Here is an 18797-nt window from a genome sequence, read left to right as displayed (position 1 = left end):
GGCCGGGAGGGGCCGGGCGGGGCCGGGAGGGGCCGGGCGGGGCCGGGAGGGGGCGGGAGGGGCCGGGAGGGGCCGGGCGGGGCCGGGAGGGGCCGGGCGGGGCCGGGAGGGGGCGGGAGGGGCCGGGAGGGGCCGGGCGGGGCCGGGAGGGGCCGGGCGGGGCCGGGTCGGGAGGGGGCGCGGTCTCCACGGCAACGCGAGGGGCGTCACGTGGGCCCCGCGCTCCGCTTCCGGCTGCCCTCTCACCCCAAGATGGCGGCGCCCGTGAGGCCGGTGAAGTTTTGGAAGCCGGGTGAGGGATGTGGGGGGTGCGGGGAAGGGAGCCCCGACCCGGGCTGGCCGCGGTGAGGGATACGGGGGAGGGAGCCTCGGCTGGCCGTGGTGGGGGGGCGGTGTGGGGGACAGAGCTTCGACCTGCCTGGCTGTGGTGAGAGATGCGGCGAAAGCCGGCAGCGCTGCCCCCCTCGGCTCTTGGGGGTCTCTGGAGTGTTTACAGTGAAGGGCGAGAAGGCTCGGAAAGGAGGCTTGGAAATGTCTTACGAGGAGCGGCGGAGGGAGCTGGGTTTGCTTAGTCTCCAGAAGAGGAGGCTTAGGGGTGACCTCCTCGCTCCCTCCAACTCCCTGACAGGAGGCTGTAGTGAGGTGGGAGCCGGTCTCTTCTACGGTGTCTGCCGTGAGAGAACCAGAGGAAATGGCCTTAAACTGCGACACGGGAGACTCAGATTAGCTATTATAATTTTTTTTACCGCTGCTCGGGTGGTCAGACGTTAGAATAATTTGCCCGGGAAGGTGGTGGAGTCACCATCCCTGAGGGTTTTCAAGAGGCGTCTGAATGGTGCTGGATGATGTGGTTTAGGGCTTGCAGGGTTGGTGGTTGGACTGGATGAGCTTGAAGGTTTTTTCCAACCTTGATGATTCAGTGAGGGCAGTGGGGAAATCGCTGTCCTCTCGCTGCCAAAGAGCAGGGGGTGTTTGTGGCTCCAGCTGGGTGGTGCCCGCTATGGGGTGGCAGGGGAGGGGATGGAGTGGGTGGTTTGTGGGGTGGGTGTGCTGCCCTTTGGGGAGTCTCAACGGGCTGTGAAGTGTGCAGGGGAATCCCAAGGAGTTCTGAGGGAGGAGCAAAATCCTGGGCTTGGGTGGAAATAATCCTGGTGAGCAGCAGGGAGAGCAGCTCAATGGAGCAGGACCTTGGGAACAATCACAGTAATAGTTAATTTGTGGTAAAACTGCTTGGCAGTTCTGAATAGGGACTAACAGTGGGAGAAATGAAAGCAAGCAAATCCTACAAAATGGGGAATCCTTCTCTTTGCTCTCAGACTTTCCCAATTGAGTCTGTAGCTGGAGATGACATGTTCTGTTCTTGAGATCAGTTTTTGTTTCTAGATCCCTCGATTCCTCATTTTCAGGTGTCAGTAGTATTGTGATGATTTGCAGCAGGAATAAATCAAATTTCAGTTCCTGAGGTAAGTTCAGAGCTGAAGAGAGGGGTGTATCCCTTGTTTATTGTTAGTATTTTGATTGCTTTCACAGAAAACTTGTTTGGGTTTTTTTTTTTTTTTTTAGTATGCTGCCACCCATGATTCCTATTTGTATGAAACGTATTTATTTTGGCTGTATTGTGATACAGCAGGCAGTAGTGTATTGTTCCAGTTAAAATTCACTTCTGTCATGTAGGCTCAGAAGGTCCTGGTGTCAGTGTCTCGGAGGAGAGGCAGAGTCCTGCTGAGAGCAGTGCTGTGACCGTCATCTATAACCCTTATGCTTCCCTCTCCATTGAACAGCAAAGGCAAAAGCTGCCTGTTTTTAAGGTACAGAAGTTCTTTTTGATATATTAAATGCATTGTATGATGTCTGGCTTGTCTGTCTTTTTTTTTTTTTAAAGGGCGGTATAAAATCACTTTGCAACATAAAGTAATACATTTATGACTTTGCTCTCTATTTATTGGAATTTATTGTCCTGTTTGACAACTGTAAGTCACAGTTTTAAGGGCTTTGTTGATGTATATTATTTACTATATGTTGTACATGTCATTTAGAGATTTTAAAGGACACAGCTTTTGGCAGTGAACTCCATGTAATAAGAAGTTACTGTGTCTGCCAGATATGTAAATATTGTCATTTTAATTGTTTTCTTTTTTTTGTACAATCTGCTGTTTATATTTAAATGTCATTTTCTCTTTCAGCTAAGAAATCACATACTTTACCTAGTGGAGAATTACCAGACTCTGGTGATTATTGGGGAAACAGGATGTGGAAAATCAACGCAGATTCCACAAGTAAGTGTCTGTTTAGGTTGGTAAAATCAGGTGTTCCCTCAGGGGGTTTTACATGGAATATTGAACAGAACCAGGTCAAAACACAAAGTTTGAGTGCCTAACACTTTGGTATAACCACAGCATGACCAGGGCCTCTCTTATCCCCATTCTTGTTTGCAGTACCTGGCAGAAGCTGGCTGGACAGCTGAAGGAAGAGTTGTTGGGGTGACACAGCCTCGTCGGGTCGCTGCTGTTTCAGTGAGTGTCCAAATCTTCCCAGCCTGTTGTCATTATAACCTCCAGTTTATCAGCAGGTTTTGCTCAATAGCAGGAATCTGCACGAGCTCCTGAATGAATAGATGTTTCTGCTTATCTTTCTGTAAGAGTTGCTGGTGTTACACACTGAATTCAACCACATTAGTGGGTCTGGCCAAACATTTTTCAGCTCCAGAATTGCAGATGTAGAAGCTTTGAAGTAAAATTGACTGATGTCAGCAGAACTGTGTACGGAAGTTAGGGCTGAGCTGTGTTTGACTCAGAACTAGAACTGTGCTTGTGTGACCCTCAACTTCTTTCACAAGGTGAAACAGTGATGTAAATCTGCATACAGTTATGCAGCCAGTGGAAGAAACAAGAGGTTGTGTACCTCTTTCTAGCAATTCATAACTAGGTTTTTAATCTTTTTTTCTGTGTTTGTTTTTTGTTGTTATTATGGGGTGTGGTTTTTTTGGTTTCCCCTTGTAAAAATGTCAGGCAGAAGAAGAACAGCTTTATTGTGAGAAATTTTTGCATATACATATTATGTCTTGGAGAACGTAATGTCCGCTGGATGTGCTATGAGGGGGAAAAGAGGAGATGCTGAGGGCAACGACTTCTCCTCTCTGGTAACAGTGTGCACAGAAAGCATCCAGTGCTCCTTGTCTTCACAACTGCTGCCAGCCCCTGACTTAGGTGAAGTTTCTGCTGCAGCATTCTTTTTATACAGAGAACTGAGGTGCTGTTTTATAACCCGCATTTTGCCTGTTCTCTGTAATGCAGTAAATGGTATCTACAACACACCAGCATCTACCTCTGGTAAATACTGTAGAATCCAGTATTCTTTGACCAGATCCAGCCTGGTTAAGGGAGCAGTCTCTAGCAGTGCTCTGCATCTTGTGCTTTGGGCAGTCTGCCTGCAGTGTCCTCCCTTTTCTCCTTCATAGGGCATCCAGCTGACAGAGCACAAGTTCTACAGGAGATGTTGGGAGTGCTGCAATGATTTCTCACAGCAAACTCACTTCTCTCTTCCCTTTCATGTCTTAATGCGTCATTTTTAAGCCTAAAATAGATTATTCCATTCAGGCTTAGTACATAGACACAGCAGGGTTTTTGCTTGAGACTGTTGTTGCAGACTGCCTGGACTGTGGCTGTTACAGAAGATGAGAAATATAACTGGTGATTTATTGCTTTGTCTTGAACTGGAAATGATATTTTATTTTAATAGATGACTTATCTGCTCTCCCATCTAGAACATGGGGGTTGTTAGAAATAAAGATAGCTAGTTGCAAAGATATATTCAGAAATTCCTGAACTTCTGCTTGCATTACTGACAATTACCCTGGATTCTTGGGCTGAAGGTGATGGGGTGATAAGATTCCAGCTGAAATCATGAGTTCACTGCCTGTAGGTATGGCTTAGAATGTCACTCAAATGACTGACAGTAGCTTCTTGTTGGAATTCTAGTGGGACTAATTTATGTATTGTGGAGTTTTATTGTGTCTTTAGATGTCTTTGTAGTTTGTAATGACACAAGGCTGAAGTGTGCTGAGCTGTTTCTTGCTTCTGAGGATCTCTCTTCCCAGGTTGCAGGCCGAGTTGCTGATGAAAGAGGTGCAGTGCTGGGACATGAAGTTGGATATTGTATTCGGTTTGATGACTGCACAGACCCACAGGCTACAAGAATTAAGGTGAAACATGAACACTGTGTGGTTACTCTGAAGGAATTAGTTGAAACTCTTCAAGTACTTTTGCAAAATTATTGAGAACCATGTGATGCCCAGTCAAGAGAGTAGGTAACATTTCAGTTTCCCAGGTGGGCACCCCAAAATTGTGCTTGAAATGACTGTGGTGATCCAAACCTTAATAAAACGAGTACCTGTTCTGTTCTGATAGTCTGACAAGCACCATTTTAAGTCTAAAGGACAATTCCAAGGTATGGCCAGCTGTTGGTACGGCGCTGGTGTGACCTGTGTGTCACTCAAAGTCATTGGGAAAGGCTGCAGTGAATCACAGTTAAAAGTATCCTCCCTACCCTGAAAATAGATTTTGATTAAAAGCACAGATAAACCCAAATGAGTAGGCTAAGAGACAATTTGGTAGATTAAATAGCAGCTTTGCAGCTGTTCTTCAGGGCTGTGAGCAATGTTAGTGTTGCTTTTGTTCCTCCAGAAGATGATGTGCTTTAGTTGTGCTGGAATAGCAGTGATGATGAATGAGACAATTTGCTTTATGATTTTTTTTTTTTCCCAGAGGCTGGTGTTCCTTTTACAGTGAAAGAAATGGAGATGTTTGTTCATTAAATAGAGCTGAACTTAATTTTTTTCTTTTATGCATGATGGTTATTCATTTAGAGTTGGACATTTGGAGGGTTTTACCATCAATTCTTGCTTAGTTCAAGACCACAGTTGCAGTCACAGTCTAATTTGATAGATCATTAGAAAATTAAAGGCAAGGAAACATTCAGGCAAAAGCCTAGAAAATCATCTTTAAAAATCACAGTTAGCTGAGACTATCTTTTAAGGATTTTTCTACATTTTTTTTTTCCATTCACTTTTAGTTTCTAACTGATGGTATGCTGGTGAGGGAAATGATGGCTGATCCTTTATTAACAAGATACAGGTAAGAAAACATGGAATGAGTGCTTGCTGAAGTGCAATTTGGTAAAAACCTGCATTTTTTTCCTGTTACAATAGCGGTTTTTGTAAATTATTAGTGGTTATTATAAATTAAATACCAAAAAAGTGAAAATTACTGTAGAAGTTTGACTTCTTTATGTTGTAAAGACTGCTAGTTGATCATTGCAACACCAAAACCAGTAGGATTTGATTCTATAGTTTTGGGACAAAAGCTAAGTGGGGGCCTTATGGAGTCCGAATTGTTTCATTTCCCAATTTTAAATTATTTTTTCTTCTTTATACTAATAAAAAAAAAATCAACAACAAACAGGCTTTTCTGATATCCAGAAGACCTATGCAGTACAGTAAACATAAACTTGTTTTCTTCTACCCCTTTCCAAAAATTAACCTGAATAGAGAACAGTGTGCATGTCCTATGTGACGTCAGGTACATTTTTCTCCCTGCTCCATTGCTGCAAGTTTTTTTTAACTTCAACAGTTTTGTAAGTGGCTGTGAACAGTAAAAGTCCAGCAGCAGACTTCAAATAATGGTGTTTCTAGAAGACAGGGAGACACTGATTCTAATGTCAGTCAAGTAATTTCTGAAACCTCATCTTTCTGCTTTTTTCACAGTGTCCTCATGCTGGATGAAGCTCATGAAAGGACTCTTTATACAGACATTGCCATTGGCTTACTAAAAAAGGTAATTCTTTTTTAATTCACAGTTCTCTGTAATTTTAATTTGGTAATTTTATTATAGCTCTCTGTAACTGCTTTAATTTCCATCCTTTTCATTAAACCTCTGATCCTGATGGCTGGTAATTGAGGGAGTGTGATTGCTGCTTCCTCATTTATCCTGCAGCCTATTGTACATACCCAGGTATTTTCTTTGCTTGTCTGACATTCAGGATCCTCTATTTCTTCCCACTGATGCTGAAATCTCTCCTTAGCTGATAGTACCAAAAATACAGTGTTGATTCTGCTGCTGCTGATCATGTGAAGTGATCTGATAGGGGCTTGTTGCTGACTTTCAACCTACTAAAGCTCTGACTCCCACCAGAAATTAAGACTAAGTTAAAATAACAGACTGAATGCCCTTAAAATAAATACATAAAACTCCAAACAGTCATCAGGTTCTGAAACTTATGGGATGATATGGCTGTGATGCCTTTTCCTGATCTTAAAATCAAGAGTCAAACACGGTTAGAAGGGGAAAAGGGGTTTTACTTTGATATTTATTTTAAGGATCCTTTGGTGCACCACATCCAGGTCAAATGCACGCTGCAATGCCCACCCTCAAAAGATCTGATATAACATTATAGGTGTTACTAATTAGCACATCTATCAAAGATTCCCCAATGAGAGGCTTGAATGAGCCCCCCTCCCCAAGGAGCCTTCCCCTGGATGGTTCTATCTTGGTTTACAGAATGTGTTCTGGAGAGGACCTTGGGGTCTGGGGCACACTGATCCCCAGCTACAAAGCTTCTAAAATGTTGAGTCCCAGCTTGACAAACAAGGCCAAGAATGTAGGGAAAAAGCACCAAGAATACAGAAGTTGTAAAAAGGTATAACAGGGGTATAAAAGAAAAGGCAAAAAATCTTCATGGCATTAGCTGCTTCATTTATCATCTGTCTTGCAGTTTAAAGTAGTTTTATAGAGAAGTTTCTGGTAATCTGGATTCTCTAATTCTTGGTTCTAGTCTTGTATTTCAGAAAACAGTTTTTACTCTGGGTGTTGTTGGTTTCTCTCCCAGGTTCAGAAGAAGCGTGGGGATCTTCGCCTGATTGTGGCTTCAGCCACCTTGGATGCAGAGGTACAGCTCAGAGATTTGGGTTGAGATGAAGTAAAATTAGGTGGCAGCTCCACTGCTATTTGTGTACAGCTTATCCTCTGTGCTGCTTGGGAAGCATTGCTGCTGCTTGAGTGGTTGCAGGGAAAAAATCTGCTGTAGATCAATTGCTCTGGTTTTCATGTTGTATTAGCAAACTGTTTTGGATGTGAATTTAAAAATGAATCTGTTTTTTATGTATTGATGTCTTTTTCTCCTTATTTGTATTCTTTATTAAATATGTTCTCTTGGCTTAATTTATTAAGAGGCATTGATTTAGCTCAGTGTTGCTGATAGAAGTAATTTGAGGCAATTACACACAAGTAAAAATAAGTGATAAATGAATAGATTTGATTTCAGTGAGATCGTACTAGATCCCTGATTGACTCGTGGCCTGTGAACACTTATGTAAACTTAGTAAAAAGATCATTAATTTGATTTTGAACAGAAGAAGATCTCTCTTAGAGCTGAGCAGTGTTTCACCCAGCCCTGTGTTCTGCTTGTAGCAGCAGCAACAGGAGATGCTGTTTAGGGAGAGCACGCAAGCCTGTGCACCTGCTGTGGGTCTGTTCTCTTTGAGCTGCCTCAGCATCTGCAGTAGTTGTAACAGAGATATTAGTCAGCACCTTCCTGCTGTTTCCCTCTACTGTGTGTTTATGGGCCTGCTGTTTGTTAATTTGTCTTTGAATCTGCTCAATGAAGCTGCAAGTCTCCAGGACACCATGTGAGAGTAATTTTCAGATGTTTGCCACCTGTTATATAATGAAGTAGTTGGTCTAAGTTCTTTCAAACCTATTAGTTTCATCAAGGATCTCCTAGTTCTTGTACTGGGGATTCGTGTTTAAGAAAAGCACTCCCAAAACCAGTTTTACATTTACTTTGTCACCTTTGATTCTGTAAACTTCAGCTGTGTGTTCTCAGTTCTCAACTTTGTGCTCCCCAAGAACAGCCTTTTCAGTCTCTCTTCATATGGCAGCTGCTCCATCTCCTGCATCATATTCATTCCTCATCTCCACTTTTCCTAACTCGTCTGTCCATAATAAGATGCGGTGGTGAAAGCTTTCATGTGGTACTGAAGATGTGGGCACACTGAGAATTTCCTTTAGTGACAAGTATCATATGCCATGAATGTTGGTAGTGTGCTGTGCTTTGGTAGTATTTGCACTTCTATATATTCTGTATGTCACAGTGCAAAATTTTAACTGCCAGAAATCACATTTCAAATAGTTGACAGTTAATATAAAATGAGTTAATAGGAGCAAAATGATTGGTGTAACTATATAAACATTTTTTTAATACAGAGAGTTGATGGTTATCTCTACAATGCCTGTAAAAGTTGAAATGAGTTATTTGGGTTCTTAAGTTCATCCTCTTGCTGTTATTTATTGGAAATACTTCATGACAATAAATCTGAATTTATGAAGGTGTCTCACAATTCATAAATCAAAACCTCACATAAATCATGCCTAACTCTGCTTTTATTAAGTGAGATCTTGGTGTTCAGTAAGAGCTGGAAAATTTACTTGCTCATCCAAAAATGGATGAGAATATGCAGACCCTATACAAATCTTTTTGCACCAATCATTTCTAAGTTCTTAGCTGTGACTTTGCTAATGCGATAAATCCAGTTAAAAGATTCTTTATCTTCTTTTTCTTTATCTTTCTTTTTTGTATCAGCTGATATAATTAATGTCCCTTTTCAATTTTTACCTCTCAAAGTAATAAACATGCAAGACTTTTTGTGCTAAATGCCTGAACCCCAAATAGAATGGAAGGCAACAAAATGAAACTTTCACATTTTTGAATTGACATTGTCAAATAGATGAAGTAAACATCCAAGTAGTAGTAATTTAACTTCTTCGTGTCTTTAGGTTTTTCCCCCCATTCCTTGAACTGTCAAACTGAAAGTGTTTGTTTTTATTTTAATGTAGAAATTCAGGGATTTCTTTAATCAGAACGATACCGGTGACCCCAGCAAAGACACCAGTGTGATCCTTACTGTGGAGGGGAGGACGTTTCCAGTGGACATCTTTTACTTGCAGAGGTGTGTTCTTGTCTGCTCTTGGCAGTAGTGAGAATGTGCAACTGTACTATCATTTTGTCTAGGTTAGAGCTCTGGTTTGTCCCTTCTACAGGGGAGGAGTCTGTACCTATTTTTCTGCTCACGTCTCTGCTGTTTTCTCTCCCCATAGCCCTGTTCCTGACTATGTAAAGTCAACTGTGGAAACTACAATGAAAATTCACCAGATGGAGAATGATGGTGATATACTGGCATTTTTAACTGGCCAGGTATAGACATAAGCAGGTTTTTTTTTTTTTTGCTTTACAGTGCTGTATTGTGAGCTTTGCAAAGCTGCCTCTGTCTCTTGAGGCTTTCCTTAGTTGTACTTACTTTATTCTCAGTGAAGATGACAAACATTTCTGTACTGATGGGAGCAAAACTAGGCCAGTCCCAAAGATGTGAAGACAATATATGGCCTGAATTTATTGAAGCTAGAGAGGGATGATAGTTTTTGTCATTTAATACTGTATTTTCTCAGCCGTGGTAGTGAGTAGAATATTGTGTGGTTTGTTGGTGCAAGTCACACATACCCAGCTGTTAAAATGACAGTGAGTCATCATTAATACTTAAGGCAAATGGATTCACATTTGTTAGGCTTAACATCCGAAGTGTTTGACAGAAAAACAAATTGCCATGAGATCAAAATGTACTGGTCTCTTCTGCTCTATTTATGCTTGTCAGCTCACTTTGCAGTGGGGAAGAGCAAATGGGAGGTAACTCATCATTTCTCCAGTGAGGAGCCACCTTGAAGAGCTTCAATAACATCTTGCATATTTTCAAAAGCAATTCCTCATCCCTGTTATTGATTTAACTTTGGAATAATGAATTTGGTATTTTATGAGGCATTGTTTGAACATTTTGTTTTCTGTCTGTAAGAGTGAGGTGCCACAGCTGAGGTTAAACGTGAAGTTTAGCAAGAGGTGTTAATGCTGTTCCTGTGCCACTCCTGATCCAGGCCCGCAGCATTCTACACTGTCAAAATATTTTGACCTCCCCTTTTGCTCTCACCAGTTGAGACAGACAGGAAAATTAACCTGCTTCCTCCTGAGGTTGGTTCAGTCCTTCCCCTGTGATTTTGTTCGTGTGCTTGTGGTGTGACGTTGACTCAAATAACAGTGAACATAAATAGGCATGTCAAGCTTTATTTATTATTAATAGGAATTTATCTAAGACTATTACAACATGGAGTGAGCTAGTCAAAGTCCTGGAGTTTGGACAATTACAATGGTATTATTTTGGTGCAGTTGTTGTATCTAGGTGACAGGAATGTGCTGTTAAAGTGAAACCTCTCTCATTCTGTGCCCTGTGCTGCTCTGGCTCCAGGAGGAAGTGGAGACTGTTGTTTCCATGCTCATAGAACAGGCTCGGGCCCTCGCTCGCACTGGGATGAAGAAGCACCTCCGTGTTCTCCCCATGTACGCCGGGCTGCCTTCTCCTGAGCAGCTGAAAGTGTTTGAGAGAGTCCCTCACACTGTCAGGAAGGTGAGGCTCTTGTGTGTGTCTCAATTTCTACCACCCAGAAGGGCATCTGCTGCACTCAGGTTGTGTTTATCAGCTTCACATCATGGGACTATGGCAAATGCTGATTTGAGGGAGGCTTTCTGTATCTCCCATCACTGCCTGTCAGCTTTCAAACTGGGAACCAAGAACATGTTCCCTGGCTTCCCTTTTCATCTGTGATCACTCCTACACATGTCAGTTCCAGCTCTTCTGTCTTCACATCAACTCTGCAATTTTTAAGTGTCTCCATACAAGCTTGCATTTGTCTTCATTCAGCTGCAGCTTCTTACACTCTGAACTCCTCTGCTTTTATCTTTTTCTTTCTTTTTGTGGTCTAAATGTCCATGGCTGTTTTCCACCAGTAGTGGAAAAATTAGTGACAAAGTGGATAAATACTGTATTTTTATCTAAAAAACAAGTTCAAACTTACTTGACTTCAGTGCAAAAAAAAAAGCTCTGTTTTGACTTCTGCAAGTCTTGTTTGGACATTTAGTGTCAGAGAAGTGTATCATTGGATATGATTAGTGCTTTCTGCTTATGCAGAGCCTGTGTTTGGGCTGAAATAAGCTGACAAAACTACACCAGTAACTTGTTATAATTCTTGTACCTACTGGAGTTTGGCAAGTGAAATTGTTCATCTGGCATTGAAGAACATTTCATATAAATACTTCCTTTTCTCTCCAGGATATGACATGAATCAATTAACTTTCAAAATTTACTTTTTAATTTCAGGTGAAATAAGGATTTCCCACTGTTGTCTGGGAACAATTATTTTTTAATATTTTAGGACATACACATATAAGTGAATCTCTGCAGGAATGCTGAATGTGGAACTCCTAATCAACTCTGTTCCCCTCCTATCCCCCACCTCATCTCAGTGTACAAAGAATAGTAACTGAGAAGCAGAAGGAAAATATCTTTAGTTTGCTACATAAGAACACTTGATTTACAGTCAGTTAATCCTTTTCTCTGCAAACACTGCCAGTGATTTTCTCTGCAAACACTGCCAAGCTCTTCTTCTATGAAGAGAGAATAAATTTGAATAAGAAAGTGATTGTGAAGCTGTGAAAACTGCTATGCAAACTGGGCTTATTTCAAGCTGACAGCTCTTTCTGCTGCTTGTACCGTATCCTTTTGTGCTCCAGAGTGTGTCCTGGGCCCGTCACGGCTGAGATGTCTCACATGGCTGATATCTGGGTGCTGGTGCAAAGGCCTGATGGGGTCACTGAGAGCAGGGAGCTCACAGGATCCTCTCTGTGCCTGTGCCCGCAGGTGATCGTGGCCACCAACATCGCTGAGACCTCCATCACAGTCCATGGCATCGCCTTTGTGATCGACTGTGGCTTTGTGAAGCTGCGGGCCTACAACCCCAGAACGGCCATCGAGTGCCTGGTGGTGGTGCCCGTGTCCAAAGCCTCGGCCAACCAGCGGGCAGGGCGTGCCGGCCGCAACCGCTCCGGGAAGTGCTACAGGCTCTACACAGGTCAGGAGCTTCAGGGGGAGCTTCCTGCTGTGAGCTCCAGTTCTGTGCACTATGGTTTTAATTGTGGTGTGAGATTAAGGAAAAACTGTTTGTTCATTCATCGAGAGAACAGCATTTCCCCATGTTATTCCTCTGGCTTGTTTAGAAATACCTTGTTCTTATGTGCTCAGTGTTAGAAATGGAATCTTTCTATGAATCAGAAGCACAAATGGAGCAGAGTCAGCAATTGCAAACCTGTGTTGTTAATGCAGTTCTTAAAGTGGTGAGTTTATTAAGAAGTTTGTTCTTTAGTGATTTTGGTTTCTGAGCAGTTGTTTCAATTTATAATACTTACCAGTGGTGCTCTCTTCTCTGACTGAAGTCTGCATTAGACCTTGCATTTAACAAAAGAGCTCTGGAAATCCTTTAGGTGACTCAGAGAAAACTTCTTTGTCTCTCTTTTCTTCCTAGGAATAGCTGCCAACCCCAAATTCTTCCCTGGAATCAATGACCCTGGCAGTGTACAAAAATCACTGTTATAAATAAATCTGTTGGCCACCTTGCACTGTCCAGAAAGCTGCAATCAAAGTGTCCGTTCTCAGCTGCTTAATGAGAAAAGGCTTTGCAGCTGAACACTGCTGAGCATTGCTGATGGGCTTCAGGTCCCCTCTAGTTTTACTGGAGCTCTGAGACGTTGAGAAATGAAGCATTTTCCTTTGAAATGTATATGTGCTTGCCAGCAGTTGCCACATTAAACCAAGCCATGATTTATGCTCTGAATTTATATGTATCCAGTAAGAATCAGGAGACAATGTGTGCTACACAATATCCCAAGCTTACATAGCTTTGTCAGTGTTTTACTGGAGAAACCATGGCTACACTGAAGATATTTTTGTGTGCTCAAGGACTGGTCTAGGGAGTGCTTTAAGAAGTGTTTTAAAGGAAGAAACAATAAAATAGAAAAGGAGAAAGTGCACTGAGTGAACAACAGCAGAGAAACATGCACTGTCTTTGTCCTAGGGAACATTTGAGATAGAAAAGGGTTTTGTAGAAAAATAGTTTGGGTGAAAATAAAGTAGAATGTGCCTTTTTCTTTACTGCAGAAAAGTTGGTTAGTGGAAGCTTACAGAAGTTTTATCCTTATATGGAGTATTTTTCCAGACTTGGACTTCATAGTGAATGTGATTTTAAAAAGGCATTGTTAAATAAATTGGTTTTCCATCCTTAATCTTTATTTAAAATATATATTTTATACTCTGTTTGTTCAAGCAGTTACAAAAATAGTGTTCTTGTACTGAAAGTGTGCTGGTTTGGAACGTTTCCATGTCTCTTTAAGAAAAAAAAAAGCCTTTTTTGTAGTATTCCATCCTGCCTTTTATTTTCTGACAAAAGCATTTAACAGAAGAGAAAGAAAACATTTCCAGATTTCTGTGAAGAATTTATAACATTCAATTCAAATTGAAATGTGGGTGGATCAACTACAGAATCAGCACTGTAGCCAAAACCATTGAATTTCTATTTAAATGAAAGTAACGTGAAATACAGTAATTGGAGAAAGATCATCTTTGGGTTGGAGATCATCTTTTAACACCTGTTAAGTATCCATATGTGATAATTTAAACTTGAAATGGGTATGATTGTGTCATGGTGACTGCACAGAATGGGACTTGAAGCTCAGTCCCCAGTTGTTTTTTCCTCCCACCCCAGAGGAGGACTTTGAGAAGCTGCCCAAATCCACGGTCCCGGAGATGCAGCGCAGTAACCTGGCCCCTGTCATCCTGCAGCTCAAGGCTTTGGGGATCGACAACGTGCTCAGGTTCCCCTTCCTTTCGGTGAGTCCCAGGCTCCAAACACTGTCACCTTTCCTTGGGGTGAAGAGAGATCAGGAGATGACTTGGTGATAGTCCACAGAACCATTCACCATTGCCCTGCTGATTTGGAAAGCTCTGTCCCCTGTCAGGCAGCAAAGCATGTTCCTGGGAACCAATAGCGCAAATAATGTGTGTGACAACTTAGAAACGACCATTTATATTCAGAGTTTGGTGTTAAAATTGTTGAGAAGTCAAGAAAGTCTTAAAAAGACAAACTGTGAAGTTTTGTAGAACTGTAACTGCGGTCCCTTTGCACTGAATTTACGAACAAGGAAGAGTATGAGAGCTCTTCCTTCATTTTGCAGCAGAGAGTAGGAAGTTAAGGATTTTGCAAAAGAAGAAGATCTATGAACTCATGTTCTGTGCTGATAACTTCAATCAATGCACATTTTCTCTTCACAGCCCCCCCCTGCACAGTCAATGGTGCAAGCTTTAGAACTGCTGTACGCTTTAGGAGGTGAGATTGTAATGCTTTACTTTATTTGTAGCTGTATTACAGGAGTTGTGGAAAAAAAAATTGTAATTTGTATTTGGTGATTGGATGGATATTAATCAAAGTTGCATTTGAGAACTGTGCTTTGAGAAAGAAGCACAGCTGTGACTGGTGGAAACTTTTTGTTGGTGGGTTTTTAGAGTATACCTCAGTCTCTTCTGGATTTACTTTCTTTTGGTTATTTCAGACAGGTAAGCAAGCAAATTGCAGCAGTAGAGTACAAACTAGAATTTAACTATTTAGATTGGGTAACTGAGTATTTTATAGCTATTTTCTCTGTATTTCCTTGCATTTTCATGGGAGGAAACCAGCTATTTGTCCTTGCTCGGAGCAGGGCTCTGAGCTGATGAGGGTGTTTGTTCCCTGGCAGATCCTCTTTGTGTTCCTTCAGTCCTTACGGAGTGGTATGAAGATAAAGATGGGAGTTTGGACACTAATTAGACCAGTAGAGGAGTTAGACACTAAATTTACCTGCATCCTGTTAGTTGTTACATACCTAAGACTTGGTGTGGTCATCTTTTATTTCATGTTACTGTGCCACCAATGGAAACATGTAACACTTGCAGGTATAAACAAAAAATGTTGAAAGCCAAGATTTGATATCTTTTTCAGGATCAGACTGTAACAACCTAGAATTTATCAAGGCTGATAGAATTGCTACTTTGTTCCTTAGTGGGACTTTAAAAAGCATAGCGTGTCTATTGTAAATTTCCTGTTAACACGTTGCAGTCATTATCTGATCTTGCTGTGTGGGTGCTGGAACTCTGCCTGAGCACTGTGAGTCAAATGTGATGCCTGAATTTGGGAGAGCTCAGTCCCTGGAGGTTGTGCATGAAACCACACAGAGAGTGTGATAGTTTTCAAATTGCTTCCTTGCTATGATTTTGAAGGGTTGACTGACAAAAGTTATTAAGAGCTAATTTAATTGTAATTTTTAAAATAAATTCCGGTCTGTTCTCTGCTGTGGATGCAGGATGGGCTGTGGCTGAAGGGCTACACCTGCTTTAGTGTAGTGCTTGGTGGTGTTTGTGCTGTTGGTCCTGCAGCTGAGGCAAAGTTCAAACCCACAGCAAGTCAAACTGTTCTGATTCTATTAGCTGTGATTACATGATACAACCACTAAAAAGACCCCCCAATTATCCCTAAAACCAGCACATTTTCTCCTGGATGAACTGGAACTCTCTTTCTCAAGGCAGTCTGTGTTGCAGTGCACAGCTTGCTGTTTTTTCATGCTTTTAAATGCATGCAGCTTGCAAAGACTCTGCTCTAATTTTAGTATTGAACTTGCCAGTTATGGACAAGTCAACAGATACACACAAACTTGTAATGAAAAGAAAAGATTAGTCTGACAGATCTTGAGAGGATAATTCAAAGTACTTTTCTACTATTTAGCTACTTAAAATATTTAAACGTTCTGTTCTCTGAGTTATTAATCACATCTTGTTCTCAAATTCAGTGGAGCCTGAACAACACTGTTGGCATATGGTTTAGTTTTAGGTGGTCTGTGAGGAGCAGGGAGTTGGACTTGAGCCCCGTGGGTGGGTCCCTTCCAACTTGAGATAGTTTTTGATTCTGAGTGTGTTCGTTCTGGTTTTATTCATTATGCTGCTGTTGGATAGTTTTAACACTCAGATCACACTGTAGTAATATGTTTTTATACACAGTTTTCAATTCCTTTTTGTGTGGTGAGTGGGATGCCTGCTGCCTAATTTTGTTTATAGGAAGAACTGTTATATTGTTGAGTTTTTTGACAGCTATTTAATCTTTTTGAATGCAACAAACTAAACAAAACAGAAACTTGACATGAGGCCAGGTAATCAAAATGAAGCTCTGTTTGACTTAAGCTTCTTGTTTGTAGCTAATTCAAAGTTGACAATGTTTGCTCCATAATGTAAACATGAGGCAGCATAAAGGAGATTGTGCAAGTTTTGGAAGCTTCCAGAGGTTTGTGGCGGTCTCACAATTGCTGTGTTGTAACTTGTGGCAGTCTGCTCTCTTTCTATTCTCATGAGCTGGAACTCTGCTTGGCCAGGATTTTGCCCTGTGCTGGTTGGGTTCCATCTCGCAAAGGAGGGTTTCACTTAAGGCACTTGGTTCTTGGCAACCTCTGCAAGCTTGGAACAAGGACTTTCACAGTGGCTCAGGAACGTGTTGCAAGGATGAATTCACAGCCAAAACCACCTTAGGGAAATGGAGAGGAAAGTTCAATAAACTCACTGATTAGCTGGGTGATGTTTTGGCAGAAGTGTTCTGCTCATGTAGCTTCAAAGAGCTCTTATTCTCTGTCTGCACAGCTTTGTAGCAGAGCAGAGAAGTACTGATCTTGGTGTTTCAGATGGGAAGAAATGTGTGTGCATATGTGTGATACACACATTCACTCACCAGTTTTTCTGAAGTATAAGGTTTTAGGTGGTTTATTAGGAAGATTTTATATAAGGTGCAGAGGTGAAGCTGCCCAAGCATTTGCAGGTGCAGTGAGGATTAAATTTCTCTTATGGAAGTAGGAACATGAATTTCATCACTGGCCTTGCAGTCACATGCAAATGGGCAGTTTGGGGTCAGGCCCCTGTTGTGCCAGTGTGGTGCCAACTCGTGCAGGGCAGATGCTCCTAAGGCTGAGATAGTTGTGTTGAATAAACACATCACTGTTTTTAGAGGGATTATTTTTACAGTGGTGCAGACTGATTACATCAGGAGTCTCCTCAGCCTTCTCCCTTTGATGCCCCTTTGAGAGTCTGAGTTGTCAGTTGGAGTTTATTGGTTTTAAGCATAATTTAAGAGGTAAATAAGCAGGCAAAAAGTGGCTTTACTTTTAGCTTTATTTCAGGTCTTTGCTGAAGATTTGTTTGTGAGTTGTCACCTACCAGAAACAACCACTCTACCCAAGTTTAAAAAGGAGTGTTTTAATCCCTCAGCCTGTCACATTCTGGTGACTGGTTACTTGAAACATTTTAGTGTCATTGTACTTGAATCATCTCTCCTGAGCATGTTCAATTAAAATCTTTTTAATATCTTCTTCTAAAATCTTTAATTTCCTGTATATATGCAGATTCAGTGGTTGCTTCCAGGATTATTTGAAGGAAACTTTTACCTATTCCAAACTAGTATCCATTGCAGGCTATATTCAGGCTTACTACTACAAATACATCTGTGCACAACCCATATATAGATCATGCAAAATTGTATTGACATGTGTAGGATGCAGCAGAAGCCAAAGGATTTTGGCTTGATGCACCTGTAGAAAGTGGTGCATAAATATAGGGAAATGTCTTCTTTTTCCTACTTAGGAATGCAGTTGTCCTTCTGTATATGACAGCCTATCTAAGCTATTAATTGTGGTAGAACTTAAACTTCTCATGTGGCACTAGTCAAATGAAAGCTGTCATACATTAATTTTTGCAGTTGCTGTGACTTTGTGTTTATAACTTTATGTTAGTTCATCATTGCACAAAAGCTGCCTTTTGTACCTGTTTCTGAGGAAAACACTGGGACATTATGTGAAGAGCCTGGTAGGTTTTGTTGAACACTGTAGGGGTGTGGTGAGTGAATTACTACATTGTCATGGGTTGATAGCATATCAAATAATAAACATTGGCTGGAGGGATCTGTGGGTTCAGATACGCTGACATGAGTTACAGGAGATCTCATTCCTTGACCTGATTTGTGGTTTTGCTTTTCTCTGTGAAACAGAGCTGCAGTGCAGCTGTGGCTTTGTTAACCACCACACAGTCTGACAAATAATGTGTTTATATAATGTGTGAGCCATGGCTGTGTTTCCTCAGGTCACTTTGCTGTGGTTGGTTATGCAACCTGCAGTGCCCCAAAGTCCTGTTTTTGGGCTCTCACTCATCCCTGCTTGTGTAGCCTTTCTCTTGTGCTTTGCCTACTTGTCATACCTCATGCAACTCAGCCTCTTGAGCTTTTCTTTTCTCTTTCAATTTTTACTCTTTGCTGCCTTTCTTAGCAAGCTTTTTTCTTATTATTGCTCCCTGTGTATTGTATTTTTTAAACTTTATGTCCTCTTGCACAGGAAATGCTTTTCCATTTAAATCTTTCCCTGAAATCTCAGCATAAAGCTCAGAGTTAGACTGCGACCTGGTGCTTTGCATGGTCACCCATGCTGCAGGGTTTTGTCTGTAGGAAGCTAAACCTCTAAAATGGTAGATGTGCAGGGTTGCTCAGTGAGGACTGGGCATCACAGATCAAGCTGTCAGGCCTCCCTTCTGTGCCATCTCCAGGGAAAAGGCACAGCTGGGACATGACTGACAGTTGAGTTGTTGATACATGAGGCAGACTAAACTGTAGAAAACCTTAATCAGCTGTACATCTCTTGTTTAGATAAAAATAAATTATTTTGCTCCATGACGTGAGTAGACGTACTCAGAAAAATGACACCTTACCCCCAGCAGTGCTTCCTGTTTCTGCAGTAATGCCTGTTCCATGTTTATCCCC

General features: G+C 41.6%; 1 protein-coding gene across 2 annotated transcripts in view; it reads left to right on the top strand.

Annotated features, from left to right (window-relative positions):
- The first annotated feature begins 187 nt into the window (after nucleotides 1-187).
- Nucleotides 188-18797, top strand: part of DHX35 (DEAH-box helicase 35) — a 28796-nt gene continuing 10186 nt past the window's right edge. For both annotated transcript variants that reach the window (XM_042050248.1, XM_042050238.1), the window contains exons 1-14: nucleotides 188-292; nucleotides 1675-1808; nucleotides 2184-2276; nucleotides 2436-2513; nucleotides 4097-4201; nucleotides 5071-5132; nucleotides 5762-5831; nucleotides 6883-6942; nucleotides 8889-9001; nucleotides 9150-9246; nucleotides 10343-10501; nucleotides 11792-12002; nucleotides 13689-13813; nucleotides 14255-14309. In XM_042050248.1, coding sequence (XP_041906182.1) covers nucleotides 253-292; nucleotides 1675-1808; nucleotides 2184-2276; nucleotides 2436-2513; nucleotides 4097-4201; nucleotides 5071-5132; nucleotides 5762-5831; nucleotides 6883-6942; nucleotides 8889-9001; nucleotides 9150-9246; nucleotides 10343-10501; nucleotides 11792-12002; nucleotides 13689-13813; nucleotides 14255-14309 — 1402 coding nt within the window. In that variant the 5' untranslated portion in view covers nucleotides 188-252. The remainder of the gene's footprint in view (nucleotides 293-1674; nucleotides 1809-2183; nucleotides 2277-2435; nucleotides 2514-4096; nucleotides 4202-5070; nucleotides 5133-5761; nucleotides 5832-6882; nucleotides 6943-8888; nucleotides 9002-9149; nucleotides 9247-10342; nucleotides 10502-11791; nucleotides 12003-13688; nucleotides 13814-14254; nucleotides 14310-18797) is intronic.

The sequence above is a fragment of the Corvus kubaryi genome, unplaced genomic scaffold (assembly GCF_017639235.1).
Source record: "Corvus kubaryi isolate FWS band 111438036 unplaced genomic scaffold, C.kubaryi_AGA036_p1.0 134, whole genome shotgun sequence".
Classification (NCBI taxonomy): Eukaryota; Metazoa; Chordata; class Aves; order Passeriformes; family Corvidae; genus Corvus; species Corvus kubaryi.
The sequence above is the reverse complement of the archived record's forward strand: the minus strand, read 5'-3'. Positions and strand labels throughout refer to the sequence as shown.